Source organism: Silene latifolia, chromosome Y, assembly GCF_048544455.1.
Source record: "Silene latifolia isolate original U9 population chromosome Y, ASM4854445v1, whole genome shotgun sequence".
NCBI lineage: Eukaryota > Viridiplantae > Streptophyta > Magnoliopsida > Caryophyllales > Caryophyllaceae > Silene > Silene latifolia.
This window is the reverse complement of record NC_133538.1, coordinates 235497370-235516194: the sequence shown is the minus strand read 5'-3', so window position 1 is coordinate 235516194 and position 18825 is coordinate 235497370. Positions and strand designations below refer to the sequence as shown.

General features: G+C 45.2%; 1 protein-coding gene across 1 annotated transcript; it reads right to left on the bottom strand.

Annotated features, from left to right (window-relative positions):
- Positions 1-8365: 8365 nt before the first annotated feature.
- LOC141630283 (uncharacterized) lies at positions 8366-9322 on the bottom strand. The gene has a single exon (XM_074443123.1). It carries the CDS (start codon positions 9320-9322, stop codon positions 8366-8368), a length of 957 nt encoding a protein of 318 aa, XP_074299224.1.
- Between the last annotated feature and the right edge of the window lie 9503 nt (positions 9323-18825).

Sequence of the window (18825 nt, the reverse complement as noted above, 5' to 3'; positions counted from 1 at the left end):
CTTGATTCTTTATAGATCACTGGATCTCCTTTCGAGCTCCCTTCTGTTAGCGAACTGCTGATTGGATGAATTTATCAGATCAGCAAAGGATTTGATGCTCCCATTAGGCAGGTTGTTGTACCATTGTAAAGCTGCTCCAGTCAGGGTCGTCCCAAAACCTTTGCACATGCATACAAGTCTCAGCTCACTTGGAATGGATGCAGCCAACATTCTCTGTTTGTAGAAGAGTACATGGTTTTACGGATCTGCAGTTCCATCATATGTCCTCATTGATGGGACCACAAACTTCTTTGGCATGTCCACTGTGTTGGTAATATTTTACCGACTAGAGATTTGTGAGTCAATGCGGCTATTCAAATTAAAATACGATATTAAGGACTTAAGTAGATCGGTAATAAGAACATAGCGAGAATGAAAGTAAACAACTAGTACGAAAGAAAGACAAACGAAAAAGAAAGAGAGACAAGTGACACAAGCAAAATGGTGACGCGGGAAACCCAAAATGTGGAAAAAACCGCGGGGGGAAATGGTATCCCGCTAATGATCCACTAGTAGTAATAGTATCCTAGGGTGAACCTAGCTGAAACGATCAGGAGGTACAACAGTGATTTCCAAACGACTAAGTACAATTGAGATTAACGATGTATTAATTTCTAAGTGTGTAGATGATATTATCTATTTCAGGTGGCGAATGATATTTCTTCAAGTAGAGCCAATGATGAATGCCTTGAATCTGATGTTTGTTGCTCTTTTATAGCCCTTCTTTGAGTTGTTGCACATGCTCCCTACATATGCTCAACCATACGCTCCACTTCCTATGAAATAGGAAGTGGTTGCTGACTTTGTCAAAGCTTCTGCTGATCGCTGCAATGTTCCTACTGACCATTTCAACGTTCCTGCTGGCTATTTGTTATTTAATTCAAACGTGGCCTTTGTATCACTTTAATGTCTAGGTTCATCCCCCTTGTTCTTCCTTACGTCTAGCAGCATGCTGCCTTGATTACTAATCCATGTGCCTTTACTTTATCCAATTGCGAGTTGCCGCGTCATGATGAAAATGGGAGGGTATTTTTACCCATACAATTACCCCCAAGCAACTGCCAGGTTCTGTTGTTGCTCGATGGATGCTGGGAGTTACTTCCCTCCTAATGCTGCATGTAGTGGTGATGTCATAGCGTGACATCATCCCACTTACATTCTTATCCACTGAGTCTGACCGTTAGATGTCTAATCAGCCACTTCCTCTCAATAACTCCCCACCTCCCCCACGTCTCCTTTCCCTCGATCCCCTCCCAACCTAACTTCATCCCTTAACTTCCTCTCACTAACTCCCTCTCTTAACTCCTTCCCTTAACTTCCTCTCTTAACTCCCTCTCCTAACTCCTTTTGGTTATAAATACACCCCTCCCCCTCCCACTTCCTTTATTCTCGTCCATATTACCCCCTTTCCTAAAAACCCTTTACTCTCCCTCCCTTATAAAATCTCCCTATCCACAAGGTAAACTCCTCACTTTCTATTCTCTCTCTTGATTTTTTCGCCTATAAACTTCGCAATCATGGTCAAAAAGTCTATCTGCGTACCGTTCCTCCTCCTTCTCCCCATGGGGGGCCATCTGCTGCTTCTCTCTCTCCCTTCCGATCCTCTAGGATCCTCGCAGATCAGTATCTGTGCGATTCCAGCTTTACTGGGTATGCCTGTACGAGTACCCTTTTATCCAGGGCTTGTCTTTTCCCATCCCTCCTCTGGTGCAAAGCATCCTGCGTCACTACATGTTGGCGATCTGCCAGCTTGTGCCTCATGCATGGCGCGTTCTGATTTTGCTCTGCATCCTCGCTGAGGATCATGCTCTGGGATTGGTCTAGGTGGCCTCGCTTTGCTCTATACTTTCAGGCCCTTTGTTGCCGGGCTTATCACCTTGAGGTCCTGCAACGCCAGCAACCCTGGTGTGATCCTTCTTCCTAAAGTGAGGGATGAAGGCTGGAATACGAACTTCATCTTTGTTAACATTGACTCTTTTACCCCCACCCCCGAGTACTTATTTGACAAGTGGGGGGCCTCTAAAGGTAACTTTAGTTTCTGGGTGTCTGTTGTTTTTCTTTTACCTTAATGTTCTTACTGGTGTACTGCTGCAGGTATGTAGCAGCCAGTTACGTCGAGATATCACAATGTGATTAGCCATTTATTTGTTCTTCCTGTTGCAACTCGTTCTTAACCTGGTGTACTTTCTTCCCCTAGTACTGCATCCGCCTTCGAACCTCTTGACATTTGTGAAGGAGAGCAAGAGGAGGAAGAAGAGAGAGAAGAAGAGAAGGAAGAGGAGGAAGTGGAAGAAGAAGAAGAGGAAGTTGGCACCTCCTCCAGTCAGCAAGAACCCCCAGCTACCGAATTCCAGATGTCGTCTGCTAAGGCTTCGTTCTTTATAGTTTTTCGTTCTTGCTATATGGTCATTTGTGTTTATGTTTTAACTGTGTTCCTGTACTAGGAAATACTCCTGTTTCCTCTCTTTCCCTGCTGTATAGAAAGAGGAAGCAAGTTGCTTCTGCCTCCTCCGGTCCTTCTCCCAGGAAGAGGCCATCACTCCCTGCTGAAAATGAGCTGGTTAGCACGCCTGTCCCTGTTGAGATTGCTCCTCTGGCTATAGTGGCTCCTAGGTCACCTCTACCCAATACTTCCGCTGTAATCTGCCTTCCCAAGGGGTATGGGTCCACTGGGGTGCCTCTGTGGCTTCACATGGAACAGTTCCTGCTCCCTGTTGTTGTCCATTCTCTGGGAAATACCCCTCTTCCTGTTGTACTAGATGAAGCTCCTAGACGCGCCCTACAGGTAACTTTTTTAATTCCCTTTATGTTTCACTGGTCTATTTTCTTCGTGTTGCGGACTGTTCCTCTTGCAGGTTTTGTAGGACGGCCTGTTCCTGCGCAGGCAGGTTGCTAGATTGATGGGGGAGGTGAAAACCTCAACGTCAACCTGGGGAAGGCGGAGGCAGATCTGGCGCTGGCTAGAAGGAAGAAGGTGGCTGCCTAGAAGAAGTTGGCTAAGGAGAAGGCAGCTGCCTAGAAGCACCTGGATGCTGAGAGGAGGGTGGCAGAAGGGCGTATGGAAGAGGCTCACAAGGAGGTGGAGCTGCTGAAGCACCTGCTCTTGGACTCTACATTGGTTTCCACCTGGAAAACAAAGATCAAATGCATTAAGGAGTTTGAGGCGGGTGAACACTCTAACTGGGACCTTGCTGAGGAGTAACATCTGTTCAATGCTGCATATCCAATCAAGCCGGACTTCAGCCTCATCAACGACATACTGGGTGGTGATGAAGGAGAGACCAGTGCTAGGACTGAACAACCAACTGTCGTGTCGGTCGAGGAGGTTAGGGAGGATGCCCTTGTTGCTCAGGGAGGGGATGGTCCATCTGGGGGAGAGGCTATTGTGGAGCCCAACGCCCCTGTAGATGTTCCTGCTGATGCCGCCCCGGATTCTGCTGCTGCTGCTGCCTAGTTTAGGCATATAAATTTTAATTTTATCTTGGGGCACCTTTTAGTACTCTTTGGTTTTTGCCTCGTAAGAGGGGAGAAAATATTAATTTTTCAAATTCCCCCTCCTGAGGGGTGTTTATGAAATTTCCTGTTTTGTTCCTACTTTTTTTTTCTAGCAATTTTTCATTCTTTCTGTCTGTGTGCCGGCTTCGTACTTGGTGAGGTGTCTATGGTGGTTTCAGGGAGATTTCTGTCCATCAGGATGCTCGAATCGCTCTGTTTCGACCACGTGCACATTGGGTACTTCCTGCAGGAGGAATAATTTACTAGTTCCTATTCATCAATTAGCCTACTAGGACATTGCCTTAATATTCAACTTACCATATCCACATTCAATCCAAAAACAATGATAAACCTAAAAGTGGAAGCAATTTCATAAATCCAAAATGATTTGGGGAGCACAAAGTGTGTTCCTCTAGAGTTTTATAACAACTTAAAAGAAAATAGAGTTTCAATTTGGCCTTTTGAAATACTAAGTACGCTGCTATCACATTTTGCTCCTTGTGACACCTATGAAGTTGACACCAAGGGAAAATAAGAAAAAGGGTTTTGACACAAAGGATTTGAAAGATACGTTTTAAGTTGTCATTTCCTTAGTAGTACCTGCTGAATTCAGGAGACTTAGCACGTGCGTACTGAACGAAAGACCTTTCCTGGTGACTCAGTTGTTCCTGCTGTCAAAAGAGATGTTGCTGTTAGACCAATGCAGGTGGTACAGTCAGGCCGTACAAAACAAAATGATTAGTTCTTTGCGTATGTACCTCATCAGAGAGTGAGCTGTGTCTCCAGCAAGTGGGTTCTGCGGTTTTTCCCCTTGAAGCGATAACTGCTTCATCAAAGACACCTTTAGCAAGTTAGTTCATGTTCTAAGGTTTCTGGAGTACTGAATGTTATGATTCAAGGGTCCTTGAATGTACCTGTTAGAGGTGGAACTTCTGGGTCCTGTACCTAAAACCTCAGACATAATACTTTTTAAGGTGAATGATGTTCCAGGATCTAGGGACAGCTTCCCCATCCATAGTCTCCAACTTGTATGCCTCATTGCCCACGATGCCTTCTATGCTGTAGGGACCTTCTCAGTTGTAGGCGAATTTGCCTGCACTCTGGTTCTTGGTGTTTGGGTATACCTTCCTGAGTACCAGGTCCCCTACCTGCAACGTTCTCACCCTTACGTTTTTGTTGTAACTCCTGGCAGATGTCTGCTTGTAGGCTCCCATCTTGATTTGGGCGCTGGTCCTTGGCTCATCAATGGTATCCAGGCTGCTGGTCATTTCTACCTGGTTCCTCTCTTTGGTGGCATTGACATATCGATGTGTCGGTACTTGCACCTCAGAGGGAATAACTGCCTCGGACTCATATACCAGACTAAATGGTGTTTGACCTGTTGCCACTTTGGAGGTAGTTCTACCAGACCACAGCACGAAGGGGAGCTCATCTCCCCAGTTGGCTTCTATCTCCTCCAGCCTTCTTTTTAGGTTGTTCATGACTATCTTGTTACTGGATTCTGCCTGACCGTTGGACTGCGGATTCCTAGGAGTGGACTTAAACAGCTTAATGTTCCACCTGGAGCAGTAGTCTTCCGTCCTGTTGGATACGAATTGTGACCCGTTGTCACATATGATTTATGAAGGGATGCCACATCTGCTTACTATGTTCCTCTTGATGAAAGATATCACATGCTTCTCCAGGACCTGAGGGAAAGCTTCTACCTATATCCATTTAGAGAAGTAGTCCGTCATTGCCAGCATGTACGTCCTGTTTCCAGAAGCACGGGGTAATGGTCCCACAAGGTCCATTACCCATTTCATAAAAGGTCAAGGCGAGATGATCAGATGCATATGTTCTGCTGGCTGGTGGCTGACAGGAGCGTGCCTTTGATATTCTTCACATTTCTTGACGTAATCTACGGCGTCCTTCCTCATGGTAGGCCAGAAGTAACCCTTCCTTAGTGTCTTGTTGGATAGGCTCCTACCCCCTGTGTGATTTCCACAATCACCACTGTGCATATCACACATTACTGCCTGTGTCTCATGTATGCTCAAGCACCTCAGATAGGGTCCTGCCAAGGACTTCCTAAATAGGATACCATCAACGAGTACGAATCTGGAGGATTTCATTTTGAAGCTCCTGGTGTCTTTCTAGTCAGGTGGTAATACCTCATCACGTAGCCAACTAATGTAAGGCTTGCGCCAATCATCAATCTCTTTCCGGGGGTGTGGCAGTATACAGTATCCCTGCTTCGTATGTCCACTGGGTGGTTGCAGCCTTACTGGCATTCTTCTGTTCATTCTAACATATGGCAGGCTTTATGACATGTATAAACGGTATAGCACCCACTTCCCCTGGAGTGAAGGTTGCTCCCAGGGTGGCAAGAGCATTCGCTTCAACATTCTGATCCCTTGGTATCTGCTGGATGTTGAAGGAGACAAAGCGGAGTTTGATCTCCTTCGCTACTTCCAGGTAGGCTATCATTTTAGGATCCCTGGCCGTGTCTACGTTATTCACATGGTTTACGATCAGTTGGGAGTCGTTATACACCTCAATGCGGTTGATTTACAATTCTAAGGGTAAATGGAGTCCTAAGATTAAGGCCTCATATTCTGCCTCATTATTCGTTGCTTTGAACTTGCACCGTACTACCTGTATTATCTGTTCCCCCTGAGGTGATTTCAGGACCATCCCTACCCCTGCTACCTTCATATTGGATGCCCCATCAATATGTAACTTCTATACCTACTCCCCTTTAGCCTCACTTAGGGTCAAGATTTCACTGTCGGCTTGTTCTTGAAGGGTGGGACTAAAGTCTGACACAAAGTCAGCTAGGGCTTGGGACTTAATGGCTGTTCGGGGTTCAAATTTCAGGTCGTACCCACTCAGGTGGACAGACCACTTAACCATTCTCCCTGATAGTTCGGGTTTCCTCATTATGGTTCTCAGGGGGTAGTTGGTCACGACTGAAATTGTACGTGACTCAAAATAGGTGCGCAATTTGTACGAAGCAGTAACAAGTGCTAAAACGAGTTTTTCTAGAGATGTGTACCTGGTCTCTGTAGGTAACAAAGACTTGCTTATATAGTATACTTTTTTCTACATACCTTCGTGCTCTCGTACCAGTACAGCACTTACAGCCGCCTCTGTCACTGATAGATACCAGTACAGCGGTTCTCTCTGTTCTGGCTTTAAGAGAAAAGAAGGGGTGCTCAGGTAGTGCTTGAGCTCCCTAAACGCCTTTTCATGCTCCTGCGTCCACTCAAACTTCTGGCTCTTCCTCAGGATGTCATAGAACAATCGACACCTGTCTAAGGACCTTGATATGAACCGGTTTAGGGCTGCTACCCATCCTGTGAGCCTCTGTACGTCCTTTGGCTTATGAGGAGACTCTAACTGAAGTACTGCTTTGATTTGTTCCGTGCTAGCCTCTATCCCTCTTTCGTCACCAAGTACCCCAGGAATTTCCCAAAGTAAACTCCAAAAGTGCATTTCAGGGGGTTAAGCTTCATATGGTATTTTCTGAGGATCGAGAAGGTATTATCAAGATGGGACATATGTTGTTCTGCCTTCTCGGATTTGACTACCATATCGTCAATGTAGACTTCCATTGTTCTCCCTATATCCTCCTTGAACATTCTTTTCACCAGGCGTTAATAGGTGGAACCAGCATTCTAGAGGCCAAAGGGCATCACATTGTAGCAGTACAAGCCTTTGTCAGATCTGAAGGTTGTTTTCTCCTAATCCTTAGGTTCCATTTTTATTTGGTTGTACCTACTCTAGGCGTCAAGGAAGGTAAGTAGCTCATGCCTTGTTGTAGCGTCTACCATGGAATCAATGTGCGGCAGGGGGAACGGGTCTTTTGGGCAAGCTTTGTTAAGATCTGTGAAATCGACACATACTCTCCACTTGTTGTTCTTCTTGGGTATAACCACAACATTTGAGAGCCATTATGGGTAGTTAACTTCCCTGATCTTGCCTGCTCCCAGGAGGTTGTGTACCTCCTGGTTTATCACCTCGTTCCTTTCAGGAGCAAATTTCCGCCTTTTCTGCTGGACTGGAGGAAAGCTCGGGTTTACATCTAACCGGTGTGTAATTACACTTGGATCTATGCCAATTATGTCGCTATGGGACCAAGCGAAACAATCCATGTTAGTACGTAGAAATTCAATTATCTGCTCGCGGATGTTACCTGCACAATCAGCTCCCACAAGCACTGTTCTTGCTGGAAACAGTGGGTCTAGGTTTACTTCGTCGAGTTCCTCCTGGGGAGGTGCAATATACTCCCTTTGGACGCATAGTTTCTGTAATTGCTATGCTGGACCAGCTGCAGTGGGTTTCAGAGTGTTCTTGTAGCAATCCCGAGCTACATTTTGATCTCCCCGTATCTCCTGTACCCCCCAGGGTGTAGGGAGCTTCAGGCTCCGATGGAACATTGATGGTACCGCTTTCATTTCGTGGATCCAGGGCCTGCCAAGTATCACGTTATAAGTTGACGGACCATAAATGACCAAGTACCGTACTTGTTTGCTCATACCCCCTGCAAATGTAGGTATCACTATTTCTCCAAGGGATTGTTTAGTTTCTCCGCTGAAGCCTACATGGGTACTGCCTTGTGCACCAGGTCTTTCCCGCTGAACCCCATGTTCTTTATGGTTTCCAGCATTATCAGATTCACAGAGCTTCATGTATCTACCAATATCTTTTTAACAAGGCAATTCCCTATAGAAAGGGTAGTGATAAAGGCGTCATGGTGGTGTTCTTCCTCATCAGATACGTTTGCCTCGTCGAATGAGATTGTTGGTAGATCCTGTCTGCTGACCCTGAGGGAGAACTCTGGTTTATCTCATTTACTCTCGGTTTCATGGCGCTTTGCTGCTGAATAAGTGAGACCACATATCTCCGACCCCCCTGTGATGATGCTCACGACCTTTGAGTAAGGTGGAGGTGGGGATGGTTGGGCCTGGTCAGCAGTATTGACCTTTCCAGATTTTGCCCCCTTGGGGAGCAGGTGATCCAAGCATCCAACACTGTAGAGGTGCTTCACTTCTTTTCGTAGTACTATACAATCTTCTGTATTGTGGCCAATATCATTGTGGTATTCACACCTTTTGCTGGCATCTCTTATGTCATTCTCCCGGGGGGTTATCATCTTGGGCCACCTGGCCCTCTGCCCTAGCTCCCTGATTGCCTTTATTACCACATCAAGTCCAGTGTTGAACCCATACTCACTGAGCTTAGGTGGAGCCTCGATGCTCTTTGTTTCTCCTGAGACTATGTTCAATGTGTTGTTGCTGTAGGGTTTGGCTCTTTCATTCTTTTTCTCTATTGTGATTTTTCTGTTGGACGACTCTATTCCATACAGGTCCCTTCTATCCTCATCCTCCTCTAGGCGATAAGTAGCCTCTGCCATTTTCTTGACTTCCTCAAAGGTGGCGCATGGATGCTTGGTGAGATCCTTGTACAAATCAAAGTCGCGATGCAGTCCCCTTCTGAAGGCGTTGACTGCCATTGTAGGGTTGCAGCTAGGGATAGATATTTTTTCAAGATTGAATCTGGCGAGATAATCCCTAGTGGACTCCTCCAGCCTCTGGACGATCCGGTATAGATCATTGGATAATTTTTCTTGCTTGCGACTGCTTGCGAACTGCTGATTGAAAACATTCACTAACCTTGTGAAGCTGGAAATAGATTTGTTGGGAAGGTTAATGTACCACTGGAGTGCGGCTCCTGACAAGGTGGAACCGAATCTTTTGCACATACATGCCTCCTTCGCAGGCCCTGTTGATGCAACCACCGTCATTTTCTATTTGTACTGGTTGATGTGCTCCAGCAGATCCTCTGTTCCATCATACAAAGTCATTGTTGGTGTGGTAAACCCCTTTGGCATGCTGGCAAGGGCAATGTTGTCCATGAAGGGGGAATCCGCATAACACTCCGGGGTTGTTACCTCCATGGGACGTGGTAACCCTGGAACCTTGCTGAGTAGGGACCTGATATCCTGCAACTGTTGTTTTATATGGCTTCCTACCCCCATACCCTGGTTGTAGGGTACTGAGTAGATCCCATATGGACTTGGTGTTCCTCCTGGCATGTAAGGAGGTACCATGTAGCTTCCAGGTAATGGTGTTGAGTTCACAATAGGCCTGGACTGATTGTCTGGGGTATACGGCATATAGGAGCATATCCCAAGGTATGCGTTTCTTGCTGACTGTTCCCCTGGGTTGCTCCCTGGTACCACGGGCGTTCTGCTGGTTGTTGATATGGGATCTGTTGTCAATGCTCTTAATCCCACATGATTGAGTACCATGGGGTACATATGTGGCATCCATGTTAGTGGTGGAACCCCTGGTGGTTGGATCGTACCTTGGGTGGCCACCGTTTCTGCTGGATATGCTTGCTCGGGTGGCGTGGTTGCCCCTGATGTCAGCGTATCCATATCGAGCCTTGTTACTAGATTCTGCGGCAGTAGCCTTCCTGAGTACTCCCTAGCATTCCCGTAGCCGAGTGTCGACCTTGCCATCTGCTGGGTCGTTCCCAGGGGTGACACTGCATCTATCTTCCCTTGCAAGGACTGGTTGTCCCTTTGTAACCCTGTCACCGCCTGTTGCAAGGATGTCATTCCTTGGAGCAACTGCTATACCGGATCTGGTTGTGATGCTCCTGGGAAACAGGCTCCTATCAGGTGTCCTGGTGATCCTGGGCGTTGCTGACTCCCATCCTTATTAGGCTTTGGCACAGGATTAATAACTGGTGATTTTCCAGCCTTCCCTGCTCCCTGATCCGTGATTTTGGGGGAGTAAGGAGGCTTTGCTGATACTTGGGACTGAGCCTGGCCTGCAGTCACTATGGTGCTAGGGACCGCCGTTGTAAGGACACCGAAGGTTACTGGCATCGCCCCTACTACTGGAGTTTGCACTGATGTACTCATCGGATCTAATACGTTCTGATTGTATCCTGACATGACCAACTATAGAGATGTTAGGATACTTCGAAAAGAGGTATTTTAACCAGGATTTAACCAAAATGCCCCACGGTGGGCGCCAAACTGTTTTGGTAAGATTTTACCGACTAGAGATTTGTGAGTCAATGCGGCTATTCCAATTAAAATACGATATTAAGGACTTAAGTAGATCGGTAATAAGAACATAGCGAGAACGAAAGTAAACAACTAGTACGAAAGAAAGACAAACGAAAAAGAAAGAGAGACAAGCGACACAAGCAAAATGGTGACGCGGGAAACCCAAAATGTGGGAAAAACCGCGAGGGGAAATGGTATCCCACCAATGATCCACTAGTAGTAATTGTAATACCCGCCCTTTTAGGGACCCTTTGACCATCGTTGACCGACCTTGGGAGCGGGAATAGCCTTAGAGTTAAGTGCCGAGGTCATCTGGAGTTGAGTTGAAAGAGTGGTACTCGATAGAGTAGAGGCTACTCGATCGAGTAGCTAGGTTACTCGATCGAGTAGGGGTTCACTCGATCGAGTATGTTGGGTACTCGATCGAGTGCCCGCCAGCCGAGGGTTTTATATCGCGTTTTGTTAAATCCGCAAATCACTTCCGCCACTTTCTTCTTATCCTTCAGTCGCCCCTTTCCCTTCCCTTCACCTTAAAAACCTCCATGGATGCCTTTTGAAGATTCTTGAGCCTTAGGAGAGCGTCTCTTGAGTCGGGTAGCGGTCTTTTCGAGTTTCCCCTAATAGGTATGTCATATTCATCATCCGTGCCTTTGTTTCTATAGTTAGGGTTTTGCTTGTAGTAATAGATATTTGCATGATGGTAATAGGCTTTGCTTGTGCTTTTGGATACTTTGTTTGTCGGCATGGATTGGTTGCGGATGCGTAAAGGTAGGTTCGCCTACTCGGTTTCGTAGATGGTCTAGTGTGTCGAATATTGTGGTTGTGTTGTGTTTGGTTGTCTGCTATAATTGTTGTATCGTGATGGTTGTGGTTGTTGTTGATGTTCTCGAGATGCGTTCTCTACCGAGTGGGGTCACTTGCGGGAGTGGCTTCACGCCCTAGTTTCGCCCTTCGTGGAACCCGCCACGGAAGGGGATGTGCACATTAATGGGACGGGGTTATCGCTCGTATGATGAGCGGGGCTTAGGTGGGAACGGCTGCGGTCCCCCATGGCGGTGGTCGGGTCCAGTGGACGATCGATGTGAGTTTGGTTGGATTATTGTGATTATGGTTGGGACTGTTGTCATTGTTCGTGTTGTTGATTGTAGTTGCCATTGTCTTGTCTTATCTCAGTACTGACCTTGTTTGGTTGTTTGTTTGTTATGTGTCTGCCGTGATCCCTTATGGTGAGCAGTCGGTCTTAGCAGGTGTTGATGTTGTGGATAGCTGGAGTCCGGGCAGGGATGAGTCCTCACGAGATATGATGGTCATAGCGAGTAGTCTTTGAGTTGTACCTTGTATTGTATTTTGGTTTGAATCACTTGTAATAAAGCTTAATAGTTCTTTTATTGACGTTTGATAACTACTTTCCTCGGGTAACCGAGATGGTAACGCCCTTATATGCTAAGGAAGGCCTAGTTAAGGCTCCTCTGGATATGGGGTGTTACAAAGTGGTATCAGAGCGACGATTTTGGAACCTGTAACAAATGAACATAATGAACGTAGGGAGTCTAATAAAATGAACCTGGTGTATGTGTAATGGGAGCCCCAGCTGATGCTAGATTTTGGGTGAGTAGGCGCCCTCATTTCAAAATCTTGGCCCCATGACACTTAAGCCAGTCACGTGGGATGGGAATGTGGAGTCCGTGTGTCTATGTGTGCTGTGTATGTTAAATTGTGCCGGGGCTATTTCCGGTTAAGTCTTTGATTAGAATTGATAAGGGGTGTATTAGTGATATATTAGACCATGTAGGGTAATTGTCAATGAGATGAGTAAGGTCCTTAGATGATTGGTGAGCCTATGTAATGGCTATGAGATATGTGACGAAAGTTTAAGTGATAGGAATGCGTGAAAATGTGGAACTGAATGTTGTAACATGGATAGTGAACACGTAGGTGTTCGCCGTAAGTTAATGGCGACGGAAGTTGTAAGTGAGTTTATAGATCCTACCGCGATGATTCCAATGATAATTATAGTATATATGAGTAATAATTCGAATCACGGCATATGGTAATGTGTATATGCTTTGTTAGTTAGTTGAAATTTTTCCGCTGCGTAATATTTGATCTATGCAAAATAGATTGCTTATGATAGAATGTGAAACATGGTAGATTAATTTGTTTTGAAAAGTATGCATAATGTTAATCATCCGCTTCAACTGGAGGTAAGCATGAGTTCAGTAGTAACAGGTAACACAAGTTTAAGTGCAATAAAATGACACGACTAGATTATAAATAACTCGGTGATAGGTAGACCGAGTTAGGTAATTGTATAACGTAACGTAATATGTCTCTTAGTTATTGAAGGGTTGTATTTGGCGCGATAATGGTTATAAAACGTGATTGAAGGTGATGATTAGTGTCGAATCCCGAACTTGGTTTGGACTCGACACGTTATGTTGTTTTGCAGGTATTCTCGGTTTACTTCATACTTCATACCGAGTACTTAACTAAACTTGACCGAGTGCAAGTGCCTACTTGACCGAGTAGACCTTACACGATCTAGTTAAGAGACTATGACGTCGGGATATGGTGAAATTTCCTATAGATACTCGACGAAATAGCTTCTACTCGATCAAGTAGGGTGGTACTCGATCGAGTAGCCAAGCCACTCGATCGAGTAGGGTGGTACTCGATCGAGTACCCCTGTACTCGATCGAGTAAGTTTCGGCAAGCAAGATAACCTGCGGGTTTTCATAAAACCCCTAATCTTTCTAATTCTTCTTCTTATTCTTCTATATTCCGACACACCCATCCTAGATCACTCTCAAATTCTTTTTTTTTTTCCTCTCAAATCCTCTCTTTCCCTTGGGTTAGTAGTGATTCTTGGGGTTGATTTTCTTGTTTAATTCGTTTCTTTACTTTACTAATCAATCAAGGTATGTTATTCTTCATAATTTATGTGATTTGTTACTTTGAATGTGTTAAAATAGTGAAATAATCTGAAAATTTCGATTCACATGAGTAAATTGTTGTTTTGATGGTTGAAACATGATTCACATGCCTCCTATTCGTGCTTGTTGGTGACTAATTGCTGTAGATTAGATTAGAAACATACATAGTTGGAATCGAAATTTCTAGGGTTACCAAAATTGAAGTTGATTTTTGGTTGTTTTGCAATGGTTAGATGGTAGAATTAAGCCTTAAGCATTGTTTATATTATGATGGAGGATAGATTTTGATGATTTTACCCTTAAAAATTTGCCTTAAAACTCCGTCTTAAAAGTGCCCCAAATGGAAATTCGTGATTTATAATTGAAAATTTATGTTGCAATTGACATTATAAGTATGAGTCGAACCTCAGTATGATAGTAGGAACGATTGTTGATGAGATTATGCCAAAATTGTCTCAGCTGTAAAGACCGTCTGAAAAATTTAGTTGGGTTATTGAACATAATATGGAAGTGATGATGATATGCTATAAAATTCCTTACTCTTTCTCTTGATTTAGTAACCGGTGATTGGAAGTGTGCCTCGAATGACCTTAGAATCATGCTAGGATATTCAAATTTGTCAAACATATGTAACCGTCATGATAATTTCCTTCACCGCCGTGGCTTGTGAGTAGTAATAATTTGAACTTGTATGTTAAAATTTTAGAAACTGTTGATAAACATGTGTACTTATCTTAATATTCAAGGTTAATAGCATGAATTATGTGCTTCACATGTCAAAATTTGTTGGAAAGTTGTGTGCTTAGCTGGGTATGTGAGTTCAAATTACATGAAACAAGTGCTTGAATGTTTATACAAGTTGTTTGGACTTATGCCTAAAACAGATGCCGAGACTGAACTTTGGGCTTCGCCAAAGTAAGCGGGGGAGGGGTAACACACTTGAGACAGGGGAGGGGAGCGGGCCCGTGGTACCCACGGTCCCCGAACACCCTACAGTTGTGTTTGTTGACTTCAAGCAAAGGGAGCATTTTGTAGCTTTACAAAAACGCAAGATGAGACCTACAAAGTGTATTGACACCGCTGTGTTAGAGGAGTTGGAGATAGAGACGGATGTCCGTCACATATTCGAGACCTTGGGGTTTACGGGTTTGTACCGGCTGAGGAAGCACACTTACCCTTTCCTTACCCTAGAATTCATGAGCTCCTTTAACTATGACCCAGCGGGTCAGACTGTTGAGTTTAGACTGATGAATACCAGTTTTCTGTTGACCATGGATTTGTTTGCCTGTCACCTTGGTTTGGCCAAGCCTCCCAAGGACTCCATCACCGACATTCCAGCTAAGTGCGGCGTCTGCCGCCTAATGCCTTGCTTGACTGGGAAACAAGCTCCCACCTCGAGCAATATGCTGATTAACGACGTTCAGCACATCACCTTGAGAGTCTTTCTCCGTTCTCTTTCAAACCTCCTCTATGATAGAAAGGATATCAGTAAGTTGAATAACCATGAGGTCTTACTTCTGATGTCGTACCTGAACCCGGAGCGGACCAAGAAGGTGGTCTTCAATGCTCCTTCCATAGTTTGTGCTGCTCTTGCCTTGATGGCTTCTTCTCCTTCTCGATACTTGAGCTGTGGTGCTATTGCCACTCGGTTAGCTGAAAAGCTAACCTCTTTTGAGGCCTCTTCGGCATACGTGCCTCTAGTTACCCCTGTGCCTACCATGGATCGTGAATACTATCTCGACCTGAAGTGGTTGAGAACCTTGGCTGACGGTAGCCTAGCATGGAGGGTGTGGGGGATGAGTTGGATGAAGATTCCAGCTCCTGAGCACCTCCCAGCCATAGAGCCCTTGGAGCCGACAGTGGTGACTGTGGACTCAGATGACGAGGAGGAGGAGGATGATGACGGACCCCCTTGGTGCAGACCTATCGATTGATGGCACCATCCTCCGGGAGATGCCGGAGCCGACGAAGGGCGAGAATGCGGAAGTCTAGAGGGTGGAGAGACCCAGAGTGGTGAGGGGACCCCGTCGAGTGAGGGAGAGGGCCTCGGGGACTAGGCCACGGCGGAGGGCACAAAGAAGAATTTTGCCTTTCCCGTACTACCCCTATCTCGACACCCTGGAGATGCGGTCCAGCTAATTGTCGGAGAGAGTGTCATCTACTTTGACACTCCGGAACATGCACGAGATGGCATACACTCAGGGGATAGGGACCGAGGGACCGCATCCAGTTTGGTGGAGTGGAGTTGGGGACTACTCAGGGGTTTTCCATTCCTACGGGGTGGATCAGTCGGCGTGGGGGACACCTCAGTCCTTCCCTTACGGTGGCATGACTCCATGGTACGCAGGCCCAGGAGCAGGAGCAGGAGGGGATGCGGGGATCGGGTCATCGGGGGCAGGTACTTCGGGTGGTGGTGGTGATGAGATGATGTACGAGCAAAGAAGAAGTGTGTAGGAGGAGTGACACTCCTTGTTCTTATCTTTGTTAGTAGTAGTTAGTTTTAGATGTTGGATGTTGTTATAAGACTTTTGATTGTTTCTTCTTAGACTTTGTTAGACTTGTGTTGTTGGCCATAAGGTAGGATTTACTTTGACTTCTGCGGGATGTTAGAAGTCGGGAAAACCGTCCCGACTCGATCTCTATGAGACCGAGATATGAATTACATGATCCGCCGCAGTTTATAAAACACCTCGACTGTAGGTACTAGATAGAGTACCTCGTACTCTATCAAGTAGTTGCGGGAGATTAGGGAAGGAAAAGTCTCGACTGTAGGCCACTCGATCGAGTAGCCAAGACACTCGATCGAGTAGCATGGCACTCGATCGAGTATCGATGGTTACTCGATCGAGTAGCACTTATTCTGGGGTTTTCAAAAATTAAAAATGTTCAATTGTTTTATAATTGCAAGTTTAACGTTTAATGTGGCTATCGATGCGTAATGACACCTTTGGACCATCAATTCTATATGTTGGGGGTCAAATTTCGATTTTATATACATCGTGATAACGATTAGTGAGGTGGTGACGGGTTATTGTTATTTTACCTTTACATTATGCTATCTTGTCATTACTCATTAAAGTACATTTCACCCTTTGCAATGTTAATGTGAGTTAGAATTGGTAACTAGTTGTCCCGGAGAGTCATGTATGGTCTCCAATTTTAACAAGTACCTACTTAGCGAGTAATGTCCGCGGTAAATAATATGTGTTAACCTATGCCAGGAATAAAATAATAAGTAATACGCGTTGGTATTCGGGTGGTGAACTTCGGGGACGAAGTTCTTTTTTAGAGGGGAAGAGTAATGTCGCAAAATAAAAAGGTTGTTTTGAATGATGTCTTGCTCGTTTATAATGTTATTGGTAGTTGTTTATAATGTGTTAGTATTCAAAAAAAAAAAAAAAAAAAAAAAAAAAAAATTATTATAGTGCGATGAATCGTATTTGCATCACGTTACCAAGTAACACGGTGGCATTGGTTGTACCACATGATAGTTGGTATGAGACATGTTCTAGATCGATAGTTGGGTAGTCGATACCGTATGTCGAGTGATCGTGGGTGGTGATTCGCATGGCGAGTTTGATGTTTCATAGGTATATAGGGTAACGGTTAGCGGTAATAGTGTTTGCATGATAGTAGTAAAAGTTATTAGATATAAATATGGACGATGATGATGATGATGACATGGGGGGGGGAGGATATTTCAAAAGGTAGTGGTCTGAACGGGAGGTTGGGGAGACAGTGTTGTGTTATGTTCGGGAGCGGGAGAGGTGAGTTGAACTTCGGGGACGAAGTTCTTTTTAAGGGGGGAAGACTGTAATACCCGCCCTTTTAGGGACCCTTTGACAATCGTTGACCGACCTTGGGAGCGGGAATAGCCTTAGAGTTAAGTGCCGAGGTCATCTGGAGTTGAGTTGAAAGAGTGGTACTCGATAGAGTAGAGGCTACTCGATCGAGTAGCTAGGTTACTCGATCGAGTAGGGGGTTACTCGATCGAGTATGTTGGGTACTCGATCGAGTGCCCAGTTTTCAGCGAGGGTTTTATATCGCGTTTTGTTAAATCCGCAAATCACTTCCGCCACTTTCTTCTTATCCTTCAGTCGCCCCTTTCCCTTCCCTTCACCTTAAAAACCTCCATGGATGCCTTTTGAAGATTCTTGAGCCTTAGGAGAGCGTCTCTTGAGTCGGGTAGCGGTCTTTTGCTGAGTTTCCCCTAATAGGTATGTCATATTCATCATCCGTGCCTTTGTTTCTATAGTTAGGGTTTTGCTTGTAGTAATAGATATTTGCATGATGGTAATAGGCTTTGCTTGTGCGCTGGATACTTTGTTTGTCGGCATGGATTGGTTGCGGATGCGTAAAGGTAGGTTCGCCTACTCAGTTTCTGTAGATGGATTAGTGTGTCGAATATTGTGGTTGTGTTGTGTTTGGTTGTCTGCTATAATTGTTGTATCGTGATGGTTGTGGTTGTTGTTGATGTTCTCGAGATGCGTTCTCGGCTGAGTGGGGTCACTTGCGGGAGTGGCTTCACGCCCTAGTTTCGCCCTTCGTGGAACCCGCCACGGAAGGGGATGTGCACATTAATGGGACAGGGTTATCGCTCGTATGATGAGCGGGGCTTAGGTGGGAACGGTGCGGTCCCCATCGCGGGTGGTCCGGTGGACGATCGATGTGTGAGGTTTGGTTGGATTATTGTGATTATGGTTGGGATTTGTTGTCATTGTTCGTGTTGTTGATTGTAGTTGCCATTGTCTTGTCTTATCTCGATCGACCTTGTTTGGTTGTTTGTTTGTTATGTGTCCGCCGTGATCCCTTATGGTGAGCAAATCGGTCTTAGCGGTGTTGATGTTGTGGATAGCTGAGTCCCGGGGATGAGTCCTCACGAGATATGATGGTCATAGCGAGTAGTCTTTGAGTTGTACCTTGTATTGTATTTTGGTTTGAATCACTTGTAATAAAGCTTAATAGTTCTTTTATTGACGTTTGATAACTACTTTCCTCGGGTAACCGAGATGGTAACGCCCTTATATGCTAAGGAAGGCCTAGTTAAGGCTCCTCTGGATATGGGGGTGTTACAGTAATAGTATCCGAGGGTGAACCTAGCTGGAACGATCAGGAGGTACAACATTGATCTCCAAACGACTAAGTAAAATTGAGATGAACGATGTATTAATTTCTAAGTGTGTAGATGATATTATTTGTTTCAGGTGGCGAATGATATTTCTTCGAGTGGAGCCAATGATGAATGCCTTGAATCTGATGTTTGTTGCTCTTTTATAGCCCTTCTTTGAGTCG